Source organism: Silene latifolia, chromosome Y, assembly GCF_048544455.1.
Source record: "Silene latifolia isolate original U9 population chromosome Y, ASM4854445v1, whole genome shotgun sequence".
Taxonomy (NCBI): Eukaryota; Viridiplantae; Streptophyta; class Magnoliopsida; order Caryophyllales; family Caryophyllaceae; genus Silene; species Silene latifolia.
Window position 1 is genome coordinate 374,623,719 of NC_133538.1, and position 19,603 is coordinate 374,643,321.

Below are 19,603 nucleotides of genomic sequence, written 5' to 3' on the forward strand. Positions count from 1 at the left end.
TGTTGACCAGTTGACAGTAACAAAATTACTTCCCAATTGTATTCATTTTAATGAGACTTAAACATGTGATCATCATGATCAACAGTCGTGATCGCATTATTGTCGGAGGACACATATTTCAACAATAGGGAGAATGCAAAAACATGGATGAGATTTACATGGCGGCGTAGCATGAAAGACTTCATCTAAACTTTTCGGCTCTTGCATGATCTTTTGACAATGGACTCTCGCGGTTCACTCAAGCACACATCTGTATGTAAAAGGTAATTTATTTGAGTGGCACTCACCTACTCCGACTCATGAGAGTGCGCCCGCAACCTAATATGGTAATCATTCCACGTCCACAAGTGAAAGCAATCAAACGCAAGCATAGAAAGAAGCCAATGGTAAAAATAAGGTAAAGGGATATGGGTAAGAAGGGGGAACAAATGAATTATGGAAAGTGGTGCAAAGTTAAGCTAGCAACTAACCAAGATGTGCATGGATGCTCAACCCAAACTCTAACCCAATCCCAAGTAGAGGACATGAAGCCAAAATCAGCAATTCGACTTCCTTTTAATTCAAAACAAAAGTAAACTTCCCAAAAATCATGATTAACAACATAGAAGTTATTTCACAAATCTCTTCTCTTCTTTTCTAAAAATTTTCAACAAATTCATTTTTTTTCATTTTGATCATGCTTCTTTCTTTGATTTTCTTTCTTTTCGTCACTTTTTTCAACTTTCTTTTTTTTTCAATTCACTTTTTTTCTTTTTCATTCTTCACAAATTTCACTTTGTTTTTCTCAACTTCTCAATTTCCTTTCATCCTCCTTTTTCAATCTCAAGATAACATTTCAAGTAGACACAAAGGTACGAAAATCAGTAATTCCGCCCAACCAAGCTCACAATGACATAAGCTGAGCAATATCCCAAATAAGCACCCAAACACAAATGATAAAGTTAGTAGCTCAACAAGGTAGGCAAGTTTTTAATGTAGCTAGATATGAGGAAATGTGTGAGAGGGTTTCAAAATGGGCAACAATAGTCATGTGAACGGCTTCAAATGCTCGCAAAATATGAATGCAATGCTCGTTAGAAATGGGATAAAGACCATACTTATGCGTTTTGACATGACGTACACCATAAGGAGACCTACACACACCTAGATGAGACCGGATATAGATGAACCGGTCGTTAGAGGCTCTACCTTACCAATTTTTTAGGTTGCCATTGTCAAGATCAAGCCTACTAGATCTAAATTCCATCCACTCACTATGTCAAGACATCCCCATGTATGCAAAATCCCGTCGATAAGTATGAATCATTAGCTATAAAGCTACAATTAGGATAATCAAGGAGAGAACATAGTAAGCTCAAGTGGGGGTAAGCATCACAAAGTCACAAGAGAAGAACAATTTTTCAAATTTTTGATTTTTGATTTTTTTCAACTAAACTATATGCAAAGCTAACTAATATGCTCTAACTAGATGCAAATTCCTCCCCCAAACTAAACATCACATTGTCCCCAATGTGCACACAGAAACAACCATCAAACCATAGAAAACGGTTTTCAGCACATTATCCAGCAAGGTACAATATGTTTAATGGGGAAAGGGAACGAAAAACTAAATGCAAAGGAAGGAAAGCTTACTAAACGATCTAGCCTCCCCCAAGCTAGTATGTACAAGGGGGTCATACATTTCGTCATCAAGAAAAGGGCCACCAGCAGTGGCTCGGCTCATCATTGGATGCGTGATCACCTCCGGATCCCAACGCACCATCAAAGGAACTACCTCCAGCTTGGTAGTCACTAGCATAGTCATAAATACCCCTTGCACCACTTGAGCTGCCACCATAATAATCATAACCTCCATAGCCGCCTCCTAAGCCTTCAACTCCATAATCCGAACCACAATAGTATGGATCAATAAGTACCGCAACATGATCAGAAGAAGACGGAAACCCACCCTCTGGCCAAGGATACAAGGATGGGTGAGGGCCCTCGGGTGGAATAACATCTCAACATCTTCTTCATCATTTGGCTCCTCTTGAGCTCTTCTTCTTTCACCTACAAATGTAAAATTCAAATAACAACTAAACTAAAAAAGAAGTCTCTAATTCTACGAAAGCAATAAATTTTTCAAAATTACAACAAAACACGGGTTGCCTCTCAAGAAGCGCTGATTTTATGTCCCGCACGACGTAATGAAGCTTGAGAATTAATTCGTCAAAGACGAAAGGTCCAAGAAAAATTCCTCCACAACTCCAATGATAGCATTCTCATGATAAATCTTCAAACGATGGCCATTAACTTTGAACTTCTCTCCATTGGTGGTCATTACTTCAATAGAGCCAAGCTTGTTAACATTAATGACGGTGTATGGTCCGGACCACTTTGATCACAATTTTCCCGGAAAAATCTTCATTCGGGAGTTAAACAAGAGCACCTTGTCACCAATTTGAAAATATTTCTTGAGTATTTTCTTGTCATGCCAACGTTTTGTTTTCTTCTTATAAAGACGGGAGCTCTCATAGGCCTGCAAACGAAATTCATCAAGCTCATTAAGTTGCAATAACCTTTTCTCACCACATAAAGTAGCATCAAAATTAAGCTCCTTGATTGCCCAGTATGCTTTTTGCTCCATCTCCACGGGTAAATGATAAGCTTTTCCATAGACCAACCTATATGGTGAGGTGCCAATAGGTGTCTTAAAAGCGGTCTTATATGCCCACAAGGCATCATCTAGCTTCATACTCCAATCCTTTCTTCACTTGGTAACAACTTTCTCAAGTATGTACTTGAGCTCACGATTTGAAACTTCAACTTGGCCACTTGTTTGTGGATGATAGGCCAAGCCTCTTCTATGGTAAACTCCACACTTAGCAAGCAATGCATCAAGTTGTTTTTCCCCAAAATGCGTGCCACGATCACTAATCACCGCCCTAGGGACACCAAAACGTGGAAATATGATTTTCTTAAACAAGTTTTTTACATGACGAGCATCATTGGTTGGAGTAGCAATTGCCTCTACCCATTTAGAGACGTAGTCAACGGCGACTAAGATGTAACGATTACCCTTTGATGAAGGAAAAGGACCTTGGTAATCAATACCCCATACATCGAAAATTCCAACTTCAAGTATCCCTATTTGAGGCATCTCATGCCTCCTTGAAATAGACCAGGTTCTTTGGCAAGCATCACATGTCATAACGAAATTCTTGGCATCTTGGAACATGGTAGGCCAATAGAACCCGGATTGGAGAATCTTAGCAACGGTCTTAGATGGTCCATGGTGACCACCATAAGGGGAAGAATGACAACCTTCTAGAACACCTTTCACATCCCATTGTGGAATACATCTCCGATACAATGCATCGGAGCAATGCTTGAACAAATAAGCATCATCCCATAGATAAAACTTGGCATCATGCATGAACTTCTTCTTTTGTTGATATGAAAGGTTTGGTGGCAACTCATGACCAACAAGATAGTTGGCAATATTGGCATACCACGGAGTATTTGAATCCACCATCATCAAGGAGTCATCGGCAAAAGAATCATTAATTGGAATATGAATACTTACATCATCAACTCTCAAGCGGGAAAGGTGATCGGCAACAACATTTTCAGCCCCTTTCTTGTCACGAATCTCAAGATCAAATTCTTGCAAGAGAAAGATCCATCGAATAAGCCTTGGCTTTGCTTCTTTCTTTGACAGTAGATGTTTTAAGGTGGCATGATCGGAGTGGACAATGACTTTGGATCCAATCAGATAAGAGCGGAATTTGTCTATGGCATAGACAATAGCAAGAAGCTCCTTCTCGGTGGTGGCATAGTTTATTTGAGCTTCATCCAAAGTTTTGCTTGCATAGTAGATAGCATGGAGCACTTTGTCCTTTCTTTGTCCAAGAACGGCACCTACCGCATAGTCACTAGCATCGCACATCAATTCAAATGGTAAATTCCAATCCGGTGATTGGATGATAGGTGCAGAGATCAAAGCCTTCTTAATCCTGTTAAATTACTCAAGACAAGCATCAATAAACACAAAAGTCGCATCCTTTAAAAGGAGCTCGGTAAGGGGCTTGGCAATTTTGGAAAAATCTTTAATGAAACGACGGTAGAACCCCTCATGGCCTAAAAAGCTCCTTACACCTTTAACATTCACGGGAGGGGGAAGTTGTTCAATAACTTGGACCTTAGCACGATTCACTTCAATACCTCTTTCCGAAACAAGATGACCAAGCACCACTCCTTCATTCACCATGAAGTGGCACTTCTCCCAATTTAAAACCAAATCTACTTCTTCACATCTTTTCAAAACCTTGGTTATGTTAGCCAAACATGCATCAAATGTAGTGCCATAGACACTAAAATCATCCATAAAAACTTCCATGATTGACTCAATAAAATCCGAGAAAATACTAGTCATGCAACGTTGGAAGGTTGCGGGTGCATTACATAGACCAAAGGGCATCCTACGGTAGGCAAAGGTACCATAAGGGCAAGTAAAAGGGGTCTTTTCTTGGTCATCGGGGTGAATTGGTATTTGAAAGAATCCCAAATAACCATCTAAGTAGCAAAAGTATTTATGACATGTCAACCTCTCTAACATCTGGTCAATAAAGGGCAATGGGTAATGGTCTTTTTTTGTGGCAAAATTCAACCTCCTATAGTCAATGCACATGCGCCATCCTGTCACAATTCTAGTGGGGATGAGTTCATCTTTATCATTTTTTACTACAGTGGTCCCTCCTTTCTTAGGAACCACTTAGACCGGACTTACCCATTTCGAATCGGAAATTGCATAAATAATTCCCGCATCCAAAAGTTTCATGACTTCCTTTTTTACCACGTCTTGCATGTTAGGATTTAAACAACGTTGACCTTGGACACATGGTTTATGATCCTCTTCAAGATGAATTCTATGCATGCAAAAATCGGGGCTTATACCCCTCAAATCATCAAGTGTATAACCAATGGCTTTCTTATGTGTTCTCAACACATTCAACAATGAAGACAATTGAGTCTCACTCAAGTGGACACTAACTATGACCGGACACATTTCCGGCTCGTCAAGAAAAGCATATTTCAAATTTAAGGAGAGGGGTTTAAGCTCGGGTTTTTGTACCTCAACCTTGGTAGAAGTAGCAACCAAACCTATGAATTGAGAGCTTTCCTCCAATGGTAGCTCCTCTCCATCTAATTCCACCTCCAAAGCATCAATTTCTTCACTTCCAATATCTCCATCACCTGAAAAAGATTCCAACAACAAGAGTGTCTCCAAAGGATCTTTGCTTAAAGATCGAGGCAATGAGTCATCTACAATAACATCAACAACATCCAAAACTTCAAGGAAATAACATGACTCCTCTAGCATTGGACTCTTCATAGCATTATTCAAATTATAAGTGACCTTGTCATCACCTACTTCCAATGTTAACTTACCATTCTTGACATCAATGACCGCGCCCGCGGTATGTAAAAACGGCCTTCCCAAAATGATTGGGATTTGTGAATCTTCGGCAATGTCAAGAACAATAAAATCAACCGGAATGAAAAACTTTCCAACTTTGATGGGCACGTCCTCCAAAACACCCAAAGGGCATTTTATAGAATGGTCCGCCATTTGCAAGGTGACACTAGTACATTTTAAGACACCCATGTTTAGCCTTTCACAAATTGAGTATGGCATCACACTCACACTAGCACCTAGATCACATAAGGCTTTATCAATAGTGTAGGTGCTAATAGTGCATTGAATAGAAAAGCTACCAGGATCTTTTAACTTGGGAGGGGACTTATTTTGTAAAAGAGCGCTACACTCGGCGGTGAACGCTATAGTTTCAACATTATCAAAAGTCCTCTTCCTAGTTAAAATGTCTTTCATGAACATAGTATAAGAAGGGATTTGGGTGATTAATTTGGTAAAGGGAACGGTTACCTGCAAATTCTTCACCACTTCCATGAACTTACCAAATTGAGTCTCCTTTTGGGCCTTCTTTAATCTATGAGGGAAAGGTACTTGAATGTTTTCCGGCTCTTTGACTTTATCATCCTTCTTTGGAGGAACATCCTCCATATCTTCCACCACTATTGGCTCATCATATTTCGTTGAAACATCCTCAACCTTTATTGACCCATCAACCTTGTTGCCATCTTCAACATCACGACTTTCCTCACCATCTACCCCACCATCATCGTTAGGCATAAGGGGTTCATCATAAGTGGTACCACTCCTCAAAGTGATAGCATTTGCGGTGTCATGAGGTTGTGCACCTTGAGGTGGTAATTGACCTTGTTGTCTTTGGGCACTTGAGGTGGCAAGTTGGGCTATTTGGGTTTCAAGCATTTTGATTGTCCCATCCCTAGCTTGATCGCTCTTTTGAATGTGGGCGGCCATATTCCGTTGTGTCTCAACCACTTGTGTCAACAAAGACTCAATCTTATTTGATCCTTGGTTGGATTGTTGGTAATTTGATGATTGACCTTGAGTTTGTTGATTGTGGAAGGGTTGTTGAAAGCTTTGTTGGAAATTTTGTTGATAATGAGGCCTTTGAATTTGATTTTGAAAACCCAGTGGGGGTGCTTGAACATGCCCTGGTTTTTGTGGCACATTTTGAATTTGATGTTGTGGATTTAACACATTGGTGCTCTTGTAGGACAAGTTTGGATGATACTTTGTAGCTTCATTGTAGGTGTTGGAGAAAGAACTGAGATTTTGTCTAAAACTTTGAAAAGCATTCACCTCTTCAATAGATGCCCTACACAAAGTGGTGCAATGTCCCGCACCTCCACAAGCTTCACACACCATCATTTGGATAGTAATATTCACTTGTTCATGAGATTGGGATGAGCTTGCTCCTCGGTTATCCATTTGTTGTTGGAGAAGACCCACTTTAGCTTTCAAAAGAGATATAGTTGTATCCTCTTCCTTGTCTTTCAATGGGGTGTTACGAGATTTGACGTATTGGGAATCATGCACCGCCATGGATTCAATGGTAGAATGAGCAAGTTCCGTATCAATTTGGTCAAACCTCCCGTTGTTAGCGGAATCTAGAACGCGACGAGACTCGGCACAACAACCATTATAAAATGTAATGGCAAGGAACTATGGATCTAACCCGTAATGAGGGCACTCTCTTTGCAACTCCTTATACCTTTCCCATGCTTCAAACAAACTTTCATGACCATTTTGACGGAATCCCGTGATTTGGCTTCTCAATTGTTGGGTCTTCTCCGGGGGAAAATACTTTTGATAAAATACAAGAGCCAATGAATCCCAATCGGTAATTTCCATTTTGGCTCTATCAAGGCTATTAATCCACAACTTGGCTTTGTCTCTCAAAGAAAAAGGGAAAAGTATCTCCCTCATTTGAGCTTGTGTAACCCCTGGTTGCCTAATCATCGAGCAATAGTCGCAAAAATTTTGAACATGTAAATTAGGATCTTCCGTTGGACTCCCACCAAATTGCTTCCTCTCAACAAGGCTAATGAAAGCCGGCTTGATTTCAAAATCTGCCGCACCAATTTGGGTAGTAACAATGCCCCTATGAAGCATTGCCGCGGTGGGCTTGGAGTGATCGGATAAACGAAACATCTTCTTGATTGGTGGTGTAGAACTAGAATCCCCCTCTTCCTCAATAATTTTAATATCTTCTTCGTAAGATCTCCTCACACTTTCAAGTCCTTCAATAGATGTAGCTTCAGAAATCTCCTTAAAGAAGCGTAGTCGTCTATGCAAAGGTCTTTCGGGCTCGGGATCGATTGGAAGTAATTCACCAATACGAGAGGACCTGGGCATAAGACAACAACCTAGAGGAGATCGTGATTAATGGTCTTAAGGAACAAGTGCTCCTTAAGACAAAGAAAAACAAGATAGAAATCAACAAATCACAAAGCAAACAAAACCGTGCTCCCCGGCAACGGCGCCAAAATTTGGTAGGCTTATCGCGTACCTAACAAAGATAAAATACCCTAGGCATAGCTAACAAAAATGAATGTAGTTAGGGAAGTAGGAGTCGATCTCAGGGAGATGGTGGACGCAATATGACAAGCTATGAGTAGAATTCTACCAAGGTCGGTCACGATTTGGTTTGGTTTGATTTGATTAAAGTAAAAGCAATGATGAAAAATAAGTTGTAAACAATTATGAATAAGGATCTAAGGGGAATGGGGTCACACATGTAGATTGGCATAAATCGATGTCAAATCAGACGAACATAAAATCAAATGTTGTTTAGGTTATTAGCAATTTCCTCTCGGTCTATTACCCAACCATAGAACGATTACTAACGAGCTCTCGCACAAATTAGATCGAACTATTAAAACATACTTTGCCTAATTCAATTCCCGACTTTCGCTCTTAGGAAATGAATAACAAACTAATCAACGATTATGGCCAACAATCAAAGATTAACAATATGAAACAAGCATGTATTATAAGCAACAATTTGATAATATAATTCTCTAATTCAACATGTGTAAATGGCTAATCAAACATGGCTTCCCCTCCCCTAGATTAAGAAACTACTCACACATAATTATGAGTAGACTAACAACAATAAGATGAATAAATATGAACATGGTAACAATATATAAATTGGTCAAATAATAGCATAAACAATATTAAAATATATCAAAGGTAATTGATGTAAATAATGAGAGAATGGATAGAATTTAATATGGAACTAATTATTTTATTATTTGTTGTCTATGTCTATGTTTTCGTTCTTCTCAAAAGCAAATCACCTCCATTATATAGGCGATCATTTGAGCTTTGAAATTTAATTATACATGTACGTTTAGAATAAATAATTAATATAAATACATTACATATAAAATTATTCCTACGGTTTTGTGCTTTTAGTGCATGAAGTTTCTTCACATAAAGAATGTTTCATGAATTAAAGAATTAATTTGAGATGTTTCATGTTGTAATTATCAGAATAACTCTTCACCCATGTAAATGTTGCATGCGTTTTGCTCGTAAAAATCCTTCAATGTAACATCACCAAATTGAATGCTTCAAGACTTGGTGTTCAATGCACTAACTTCTACGAATATGCTTCTTTATTTTATCATTTTTAAAATGATGGTCTTGTCAACATTATTCAATAGTTGGCTTTCATTTTATTTTGGACGGCTTCTTTTTTATTTTGTGGACTTGGAGATTTTGAGTCTGAGCTTGAAGTCCTTAATTGTTTTGCCAGTTTTTATTCATCGCCTCGTTTAGCTGTTTAGCTAATATCAGCATCAAAATAGCTCCTTCCTACAATTAATTATATAATTGCAGTAAAATGTTATAGGAAGGAATTTATTATTAAAATACACTATAATGCTTAAAATCAATGTAAAATTATGGAAAATAAGTATATAAAATATAGTAAATTATATGCTTGGGGTTGCAAGAATCTTCCCAAAATGACCTTCCATGGCCAAGACTCGTCTCAAGTAGCCTCGTGATTCTCGGTGAATGCCAAAATGATAGGAAAAATCCGACAATTGCTTCATTTTCTACAAAAAGACAATAATGCATGCAAAACACCTAGAACACGGAATTAGCTCATAAAATCATTTTATAAAGTGCAATTGTCATGTAAAATCGAGCTAAAAGAGGAGTGAAAATAATATAAAAATTCGACACATCATTGCAGTTCGGAAATTTTGAGCCTCTGGCATTACGGATCCAAGGGTCATTGTCGTCGCTACCTCCAATATCATTGGAACAAAAACTACCTCCTCAGGATAATAATGAGGAAAAGAAGCATGAAGATGACGATGAAGGTTGGACTTTGGTTACGCGCAAGAAGTCAAAGAAACAAACAAGGCAGATAGCGCAACCTGTTCACCGTCGAAGAAAACAATCAAAGAATACTAAACCTCGCAAGACGAAGGGAAAGAAAAAGTCCAAAACAGTGGTCAAACCACATGTCTTGCCTATCGATGTACTTGAGCAAGAACCACCAAGTCCTGTCACCTTAAAAGAATTCTTCCCACAAAACTTCTTAAACAAGGTTACCGTGTGCACCATCTCAGCTACGGAAGGTGGTGATGATAAAAAGAAGATAGAGGAAGAAGGCCCAGATGATGCGGTATTGCCACAACAGTTGCATTCTGAAAAGGAGAACGAAATAGTGGCTGCTCTTGACGCCCTTCCTACAAACATGGGATGGAAACAAATCTTTCATCTACCTAAAGAGAAGCGTCAACTGATAATTCAAGGACTTGAGAAGCCAGAGTTATACGCGGGCAAGATGAAAGACAAAATTGAGCCTTCCGAGCAATCAACTAGATGTGTGTCCTGCAATGCAGCCTTGAGTTTTTCAGATGAGGATTTACTTCTTGGATCCAAGCCTCACAACAGGCCACTTTATGTGTCTGGGTATATCCGTGGGAAAAAGGTCAAGCGCATCTTAATAGATGGAGGCTCAGGAGTCAATCTCATGCCAAAAGCCACCATGAATGAATTAGGGATCACGATGGATGAACTCTCCAGTAGTCGAACAATGATTCATGGTTTCAACTTGAATGGGGAGCACGCGGTTGGCATGATCCGCGTGAACCTTACCATGGGTGATCTTTCTTCCGACACATTGTTCCATGTCATGGATGGCAAGACATCGTTCAAACTATTGCTGGGACGACCTTGGAAGCACGAGAACGGAGTTGTCGCCTCAACCCTCCACCAATGCCTAAAATATTATCGTGGTGGTGAAAGGAAAATAGACGGAGACGCCAAACCCTTCTCTAAGGTCGACTCTTTCTTCGCTGATGCAAAATTCTTTGAAGAGAATGGTACTTCTAGTGAGTTCATGCCAACCACCATCTCTTCAACAGGAAAAGGAGGTAAGCGGGAAAAGAACATCATCAAAGAAGATGGAGCTGCAAGTCTTGCTAAATAAAATGATGTTAAGAGAGATGTAGACAAGGCCAGCAAAACAACTACTCCTATTGCATCACCCAAGAAGCAAGAGACGATGCAGAAAACTACACCACCAGTACTACGCTACATCCCAAAGTCTCGCCGCAAAGATGGGGAGAGTCCTTTTGCAAAGTGTCTAACACCAAAGACAGAGCCTAAGGACAAAAAGTCAAGTCAGGTGATCAAGTAGGAATGGGTGGCCAAAGTCGTTACACCTCTACCAAGTTCATCTCAAACAAAGATTGTGAGACCTCCTCCAACTGGTTTCGTATGTGCATCCAGTCAATCATCAAGTAAGAAAAATAAGGGGATATTTGATTCCAATGCTTACAAGCCATTGGCGAAGGTCGGATATGACTTTACAAATCCGACTCCTCTCGTCAAAATTATAGAAGTCGATCCATACGGACTTAACAAAGCGCAACATAAAGTGTTCAAGCAAGATGGGAGCTTCATGGTGACCAGGGCCGGGCTCGGATATGAGTCTCATGTGCCTGTGAAGATTGATGCTCGTAGAAAAGGGGCTATTGCGTCTTCTCAGCACATCACAGTAGAAGAGCTTGAAGAAAATGAATAAGGAGAAGAAAAGGTGCATCCATCTTCAGTCTTCGATCGAATAAGTTCACCTGCAGAGAAGTGTCGTCCTTATATATTTACAAGGTTAGGGAGACTAAGTGCTTCAACCAAACACATTTCTGTCTTTGCTAGGCTTGGAAATCAAGGAGAAAGTAAAGTCAAAGTGTCAACACCTTTGTTGCGCATAAACAAGAAGGGCGCAATACATAAACGCTTGGGCAGTCCATCAAAAACATCTTCAGTCGACTAGGGGCTCCCAAGAAGAATAGTGGTGAGGGTCATCCTCTCTCAACTTCTGCAACACAAAATGAAGAAGTATGAGTAAGCGATGACTTGAGAAGCGCAATACCATCTCGCATTAAGCGTATGCAAGTAGTGGATATAATCCAGCATGAGCCACTCAAAGCAAGGAGGCGCGTACTAGTTCTTACTTGTCAACAAAAGAATGTTGAAGAGCATGTGCCTTCATCTTCGCGCCCCTGTGATGCAAAGAAGTAAAGTGACATAGAAATTACAACGTCGTCATATCACATCACAGTAGAAGAGATACCTGATGAGAACGAAGAAGTTGAGGTAGACGAGGCCCCTGAAACACTTGAAGATGGGGGCAATCGACTGTGGATGAACTCAAGGAGCTCAACTTGGGAACTACGGAAGATCCTCGCTCCATTTATTTTAGTGCTCTGCTGACTAAAGAAGAAGAAGAAGAGTACTACAAGTTGTTGGTCGAGTACAAGGATGTCTTCGTTTGGAGCTATAAAGAGATGCCTGGACTCAGCCCAAAAATTGTAGTTCATCGTCTAGCAATCAAGAAAGGCACCAGTCCCAAAAAGCAACCTCAACGTCGTTTCAGGCCGGAGCTTGTACCTGAAATTGAAAAGGAAGTCAACAAACTCATTGAAGCAGGTTTCATTCGAGAAGTCAAATATTCTACCTGGATAGCAAACATTGTCCCATTCAGAAAGAAGAATGGACAATTGTGCATATGTGTCGACTTCAGAGACCTTAATGATGCATGCCCAAAGGATGACTTCCCTTTACCAGTCACAGACTTGATGATTGATGCAACCACTGATCATGAAGCCCTCTCATTCATGGATTGTACTGCTGGTTACAATCAAATACATATGGCACCTGAAGATCAAGAAGCAACAGGTTTTCGAACCCCAAAAGGGATCTTCTGCTACACAGTTATGCCGTTTGGATTGAAGAATGTTGGCGCTACGTACCAACGCGCAATGCAAAATATCTTTGATGATATGCTGCATAAAATAATAGAGTGTTATGTGGATGACGTGGTTGTCAAATAAAAGAAAAGAGAAGACCATATCAAAGACCTTCGAAACGTCTTTGAAAGACTTAGAAAATGTCAACTCAAGATGAATCCACTCAAGTGTGCGTTCGGTGTCACATCTGGGAAGTTCTTGGGCTTTGTGGTCAGGCATAGAGGCATTGAAATTGACCAAACAAAAATCAAAGCTATCAACGAAATGCCAGAACCAAACACATTGAAAGAGTTGCGCGGATTGCATAGACATTTGGCATACATCCGAAGGTTCATCTCTAACTTAGTCGGGCGTTACCAGTCGTTCAGCCATCTCATGAAAAAGGATGCTCCATTTCAATGGGATGAAAAATGCAAAAATGCTTCTGATAGCATCAAGAAGTACTTGGCCAGCGCGCCAGTGCTGGGGGCACCAATTCCAGGAAGGCCACTTGTCCTCTACATTGCAGCACAAGAACGCCCATTGGGGGCAATGTGTGCTCAATAAATTGAAGACCGCAAGGAGAGAGCACTCTACTACTTGAGTCGTACCTCGGTTGGAGCTGAGTTGAATTACGCGCCCATAGAGAAGATATGTCTTGCTTTGGTGTTCGCCATCCAGAAGTTGAGGCACTACATGCAGGCGCATACCATACATGTGGTCTCAAAATTTGATCCAATCAAGTACATACTCTCAAGACCAGTCTTGTCTGGAAGACTTGCGAAATGGGAAGTGTTACTTAAGCAGTATGACTTGGTGTTCGTGCCTCAAAAGGCTGTGAAAGGTCAAGCTATCGCCGACTTCTTTGCTGATCATCCAGTGCCGGCAGAGTGGGAAATTTCAGATGACCTCCCAGGAGAAGAAATTTTCTACGTGGACGTTCTACCTCCATGGAAGATTTACTTTGATGGCGCTGCAAGGCAAGATGGAGCTGGAGCTGGAGTTGTGTTCGTAACTCTACAAAATCATCTCATGCCATATGCCTTTACACTTACTCAGTTGTGCACGAATAATATGGCAGAATACCAAGTTCTTATACTCGGCCTTCAAATGGCGATTGAAATAGGCGTCAGGGATATGGACATCTATGGAGACTAGAAGCTAGTGGTCAAACAAGTCCTTGGTGAATATGAAGTGAAAAAGGAAGACTTGATTCCCTACCATCAACGGGCATTACAACTGCTGAATCAAATTGATGACATCCATGTTGGTCATGTACCAAGGAGTGCCAATAAGTTGGCCGATGCGCTTTCTAATCTTGCAGCCACTTTGGCCTTGGGGGCAGAAGAGTCTATGCAAGTCCCAGTCTGCAACCGTTGGGCAGTATCTTTGCTTGAAGGGGAAGAAAATGTAGACACAACCAACATGATATGCGTCTACACAGCTGATGAAGATGATTGGCGTCAGCCTATCATTGATTTATTGGACCACCAAAAATTACCTGATGATCCCAGACATAAGGTTGAGATACGTCGACGTGATTCAAAGTTTATTCACTACAAAGGGATGCTCTACAGACGTTCTTTCTCAGGCCAATGGTTGAGGTGTCTAAGCAAGGACGAAGCTGCTGAAGCAATGCATGAAGCTCACTCTGGCATTTGTGGCGCTCACCAATCTGGGCCTAAACTGCATGATCGTGTAAAGAGAATGGGCTATTACTGGCCAACCATGGTGCAAGATTGTATGGACTTCGCGAAAAAATGTGAACCTTGTCAGTTCTATGCAAACTTCATACACCAACCGCCAGAGCCGTTACACCCTACTGTTTCTTCATGGCCCTTTGAAGCTTGGGGACTTGATGTTGTGGGGCATCTTACTCCAAAAGCCTCAAATGGACACGAGTATATCCTCGCCGCCACAGACTACTTCTCAAAATGGGCAGAAGCCATCACACTACGGGAAGTGAAGAAAGAAAATGTTGTGGACTTCATTCGAACCCAGATCATCTTTAGATATGGTGTACCTCAACGTATCACAACTGACAATGGGAAACAATTCTTCAACCATCTGATGACAAGTCTGGGAGAAAAATTCAAGTTCAAACAATACAAGTCATCCATGTACAATGCTTCTGCAAATGGTCTGGCTGAAGCCTTCAATAAAACCATTTGCAACTTGTTGAGAAAAGTAGTAGCATAGTCAAAACGAGATTGGCATGAAAGAATTGGTGAGGTGTTGTGGGCATATCGTACCACATACAAAACACCTACTCAAGCAACCCCGTACGCGTTGGTGTATGGAGTTGAGGCCGTGTTGCCTTTGGAGTTGCAGATTCCGTCCTTACGCATTGCTATTCACGAGGGACTCACAGATGATGAGAACGGCAAGTTGCAATTAGCAGAGTTAGAGTCTCTCGATAAAAAAAGATTAGAGGCCCAACAAAAGCTCCAATGATATCAAGCAAGGTTGTCACGCGCATTCAACAAAAAAGTGTGCCCTCGTTCTTTCCAAGTAGGAGACCTCGTCCTTGCAGTACGAAAGCCAATCATCACCTCTCACAAACTAGTTGGTAAATTCACCTCTAAGTGGGATGGCCCATACGTGGTGCAAGAAGTCTACACAAATGGTGCTTATAAGATTGTTGATGAAGACGGTGTGCGTGTCGGTCCAATCAACGAAAAATTCTTGAAGCGCTACTATTCTTGAAGCTCAACAATGAAAGCTCCTAAGCAAGAGTTTAAACTGCACACCAAAGCTCCTAAGCAAGAGGTTAAACTGCATAAAAAAAAAATAAAAAAAAAAAAAAAAAAAAAGTCCCTCCATCTTCTTTGAACTACGTTGGCTTGATCTTGTGAAGTACACTTCGTGCTTTCCAGGTACGTAGGCAACTTGAATGAACATGTAGCTTGAGCGCAGCCACACCTCTAAATAAAAATCATGTCTCTTTAAACCATGTTGTCTTGATCTTCTTAAGTGCAATTTGGTGCTTCAGAGAAATGTACGTCATTGCTCATATAGACTTCTTAAAAATATGTTGCAATAATTTGGGATGTATGTCTTCTTCCTCATCTCATTGACAAATCTCTTGATGTATTTAACTTGATGCATTGCGTAGCCTCTTGGAGTCGACAATTCAGGTACACTGCATGACATCTCCTAGGAGAGTAGCTCGGCGTCTTGTTCTTCCTGTCGACAAGTCAATACATTGTGTGACTCGGAGTAACTCGCAGTCTCTTGTCTCTTACGCCTCCTGCAGTCGACGATCTAGGTTTATTGCATGGTAACTCCAAAGAGAAACCAAAATGACCCATCTCGGATTAGCTCGTAATCTCTTCATGTCGACGAGTCGGTACATCACATAACTCGAAGTAGGTTGCGGTCTCTTGCTCTCGCAGTCGACGAATCGGGTGCATTTCATGATAACACTAAAGGAGAATCAAAATGATCCGACGGGAGTAACCTCTAATATTCATGCGGTCGACGAATCGGGTACATTGCATGATTACTCAGAAAGAGAATCGAAATGATCCGACCGGTGTAGCCTCCATCTCTTCATGCGGTTGACGGATTAGGTACGTTGTGTGACAAATCCAAAGACAGTCGAAATGATCCAACCGGAATAACTCTAAATCATCATGCGGTCGACGGATCGGGTACATTGCATGACAACTCCGAAGAGAGTCGAAATGATCCGACCGGAGTGAATCCACATAGGTTGATAAAGCCTGATTTGAGGAACTCCAAGCCTGCAAAAAATTTTGGCCAACAAACAAGCATACAAGCAACAATCTGCGGGATGAATATGTACATTATGTTATAATGTTGTGTATATAAAGCTCAAATAACAGGGGAATAAAGGATATGTATCACCTCACCTCGAAAAGACGATAATAGATCGACTGTTAATTAAGGGCCAATCCATTACGTACGATTAATGCGTGTGAAAATATATAGTTAATAACGCATGTCTTTACTTGGTATATGACAATTGTAACATCATGAGGAATTTTATAAAACAAAAAAAATGGTTGAAATTCACCAAAAAAAAAAAAAAAAAAAAAAAGTAATTGTTAGGCCCAAATTAGCCTGGTCTGACTGTAATTTAGCCTGATCCTGTTAGGCTGAATGAAGCAACCAAGGACCGGACAAATCCAACTACTATTTGGCAGATGAAGGGAACCACAAAATAAGCAAGCTACTAAACCCTAGAAGAAAAGCCTGATGGTAAGTGCAGAATAGCCTGGTAGGATACTTAAGCAGGCTGGATCAAGTTGAAGAGCAACAAGACGGTTATATAAAGATAAATGATCACATCCTATTCTCAAGGAAGACCAAGTCTAACTATAAGACTACATCATTCCCATGAATCAAGACGTGCAAAAGGAGAAAAGCTAAAGATTAGTTAGAGAAGAATGAGTCAACTGGATTAATAGGGAATGTGCCCTATTAATCAGGTAACAGCTCCGACAATTGAGAAGAACATTGAGATTGAATAAACGTTAATATTTGTAGAACTATAAATAGCATGATCTAGCATTTGTAAAGGGATTCATTATTCATTAGTTATTTTATAATTTATCTCTCACTATTTCCTGAATATTCAATTATATACACGAGTTTGTACTCAGCTTATCAAAATAATACAAGTGATATTCTTTATACTTAGTCCTTCCTTGTTATTTACTCATAATATTATTCCAAACTTATAGAACTAGATACCCTGATTACTCTATAATCAAGTCGGATCCTTTCAGGGAAAATCCTGCTAAAACAATTGGCACCCACCGTGGGGCATCTAGTTCATTAATCAAAAAATTCCTTTTTCCATTCTTCATTTAATATTCACATACAAAAATGGTAGAACTCACCCCAGAACAACAATTGGCGGCTGCCTTGGCTAAGATTAAAGAGTTGGAGACAATTCAAGAAAAGGCAGCCCAAGCAGAAGCTGAAATCAGTAGACTGAAGGAATCTGAGTCTAACCTGAAAAAGAAATTGGAAAATCAGGCTTCAGGCTCTAAGACCAGATTCGAACCAGGAACCCCATTCTCATCCATTATCAAAAATATTGACTTTTCCAATTTTGGAACTCCGGAGAAGGATACCTCATCCGGCACCCAAATCATCCCCTGTTAGGCCCAATTTAGCCTAGTCCGACTATTGCTTGGCCCGACCTTACTGGGCTGATTAAGGCAACCAGGGACCGGACAAATCTAACTACTATTTGGCAGATAAAGAGTATTACAGGATAAGCGGGCTACTAAATCCTGGAAGAAGAGCCTGTTAATAAGTGCAGAATAGCCTGGCAGGGCATTCAAACAAACTGGATTAATAAGATAAACAAGAAATGCAGTTGTATGAACTAATAATCACGTCCTATTCTCAAGGAAGACCAAGTCTAACTATAAGACTATATCATCCATGAATGTAGACAAGTAAAAGAAGAAAAGCTGAAGATTGGTTAAGAGTGGAACAAGTCAACCGGATTAATAGGGAGTTTGCCCTATTAATCCGGTAACAGCCCCGACAATGGAGAGGGACGTTGAGATCAATCCAACGTTAATATTTGTAGAACTATAAATAGCATAATCTAGCATTGGTAAGGGGGATTCATTGATTATTACTTAGCTATTTCACAATTTACCTTTCATTATTTCCCGAATATTCAATTATATACACAAATTTGTATTCAGCTTATCCAAATAATACAAGTGATATTCTTTGTACTCAGTCTTTCCTCATTATTTACTCACAATATTTTTCCACTTAATATTCACATACAAAAATGGTGGAACTCACCTCAGAACAACAATTAGCGGCTGCCCTGGCCAAAATCAAAGAATTGGAGACAATTCAAGAGAAGGCAGCCCAGGCAGAAGTTGAAATCAGTAGGCTTAAGGAATCTGAGTCTAACCTGAAGAAGAAATTGGAAAATCAGGCTTCAGGCTCCAAGACCAGATTCGAGCCAGGAACCCCATTCTCATCCATTATCAAAAACATTGACTTTTCCAATTTTGGAACCCCGGAGAAGGATACCTTATCCGATACCCGGACCATTCCCAATGATGAAACAAACAAAACTGAAGCAGCAATAATGATGGCTATGCTTCAGGAAATTCAAAAACTCCACAACAAAATAGAAAATATACCTGGAGTGCCATACCCTGTGGCTAAAGTAGAAATTGACAGCTTTGCTGATTCACCCTTTGCAGATGAAATTGCAAAGATTGATCTCCCCAAGAAATTCACTGTTCCATCCATGAGAACTTATGATGGAACCTCTGATTCACAAAATCACGTTGCCATATTCAAACAGAAGATGTTAGCCGCCTCAATACCCAGTGAACTCAGGCTGGTTTGCATGTGTAAAGGCTTTGGCACAACCCTGACTGGAGCAGCATTACAATGGTTCATCAATCTCCCAAAGGAAGGTATCAAGAATTTTGCAGAACTGATCAATGCCTCCAATCAACAATTCGCAAGCAGTAGGGACATGGCCAAGAGACCCAGTAACCAGTTCAGGGTCAAGCAGCTTCCTGAAAAAACTCTCAAAGAATTCCTGGCAAGATTTGTCAAAGAGAAGGTAGCCATTCCCAGGTGTGACGAGGAGACAGCGGTAGAAGCCTTCAGGCAAGGGGTCCTGCTCGACAGTGACATCTATGCAGACTTAACCAAAAAAGCCTGCCCAACCTTTGCCACTAATCAATCCATCGCCTTAGAGCATGTCAGATTGGAGGAAGATCTCAATTTCAGAACAAACTCGTCCGGAGAAAAGCAAGGCTATGGACACACGAACAGAAAAGCTCCTACCGGAAAGGAGGCAACACCGGATCGCACCTTATTCCAGGCCTGAACGATCCGAAGTCAATATGGCACAAGAACACAAAGGTAATCTTTCTAGCCTACCAACTATTCC

At 40.5% G+C, this 19,603-nt stretch overlaps 3 protein-coding genes and 1 non-coding gene across 4 annotated transcripts; 2 read left to right on the forward strand and 2 right to left on the reverse strand.

Moving 5' to 3' along the window:
- Positions 1-1,926: 1,926 nt before the first annotated feature.
- On the reverse strand, positions 1,927-2,734 carry LOC141631872 (uncharacterized). Its single transcript, XM_074444488.1, has 2 exons — positions 2,429-2,734; positions 1,927-2,049 (listed from the first exon to the last, which is right to left on the reverse strand). The coding sequence occupies exons 1-2, from the start codon at positions 2,732-2,734 to the stop codon at positions 1,927-1,929; spliced, it is 429 nt and encodes a 142-aa protein (XP_074300589.1).
- Positions 2,735-2,749: 15 nt separating this feature from the next.
- On the reverse strand, positions 2,750-6,973 carry LOC141631873 (uncharacterized). Its single transcript, XM_074444489.1, has 4 exons — positions 4,936-6,973; positions 4,110-4,371; positions 3,916-3,995; positions 2,750-3,828 (listed from the first exon to the last, which is right to left on the reverse strand). The coding sequence occupies exons 1-4, from the start codon at positions 6,971-6,973 to the stop codon at positions 2,750-2,752; spliced, it is 3,459 nt and encodes a 1,152-aa protein (XP_074300590.1).
- A 133-nt stretch (positions 6,974-7,106) lies between these two features.
- Positions 7,107-7,210, forward strand: LOC141635574 (small nucleolar RNA R71). Its single transcript, XR_012540251.1, has one exon. It is a non-coding gene; the product is annotated as a small nucleolar RNA R71 (small nucleolar RNA).
- A 5,036-nt stretch (positions 7,211-12,246) lies between these two features.
- Positions 12,247-15,141, forward strand: LOC141631874 (uncharacterized). The gene is made up of 5 exons (XM_074444491.1): positions 12,247-12,592; positions 13,262-13,698; positions 13,846-14,588; positions 14,700-14,874; positions 15,019-15,141. The coding sequence occupies exons 1-5, from the start codon at positions 12,247-12,249 to the stop codon at positions 15,139-15,141; spliced, it is 1,824 nt and encodes a 607-aa protein (XP_074300592.1).
- The last annotated feature ends 4,462 nt before the right edge of the window (positions 15,142-19,603 follow it).

What these genes read in the sequence shown, in the direction of transcription:
- LOC141631874 (XM_074444491.1), top strand. Translation starts at nt 12,247, where the DNA reads ATGCCTGGACTCAGCCCAAAAATTGTAGTTCATCGTCTAGCAATCAAG. An exon ending in CTGGAGCTGGAGTTGTGTTC is followed by an intron (nt 13,699 to 13,845) that starts GTAACTCTACAA and finishes TATGGAGACTAG; the next exon opens with AAGCTAGTGGTCAAACAAGT. An exon ending in AAAGCCTCAAATGGACACGA is followed by an intron (nt 14,589 to 14,699) that starts GTATATCCTCGC and finishes GATCATCTTTAG; the next exon opens with ATATGGTGTACCTCAACGTA.
- LOC141631872 (XM_074444488.1), bottom strand. Translation starts at nt 2,734, where the DNA reads ATGAAGCTAGATGATGCCTTGTGGGCATATAAGACCGCTTTTAAGACA. An exon ending in ATTTTCAAATTGGTGACAAG is followed by an intron (nt 2,050 to 2,428) that starts GTGCTCTTGTTT and finishes TTACATTTGTAG; the next exon opens with GTGAAAGAAGAAGAGCTCAA.
- LOC141631873 (XM_074444489.1), bottom strand. Translation starts at nt 6,973, where the DNA reads ATGGCGGTGCATGATTCCCAATACGTCAAATCTCGTAACACCCCATTG. An exon ending in AGCTTTTTAGGCCATGAGGG is followed by an intron (nt 3,996 to 4,109) that starts GTTCTACCGTCG and finishes GTAATTTAACAG; the next exon opens with GATTAAGAAGGCTTTGATCT. An exon ending in TGAATTGATGTGCGATGCTA is followed by an intron (nt 3,829 to 3,915) that starts GTGACTATGCGG and finishes CTTTGGATGAAG; the next exon opens with CTCAAATAAACTATGCCACC.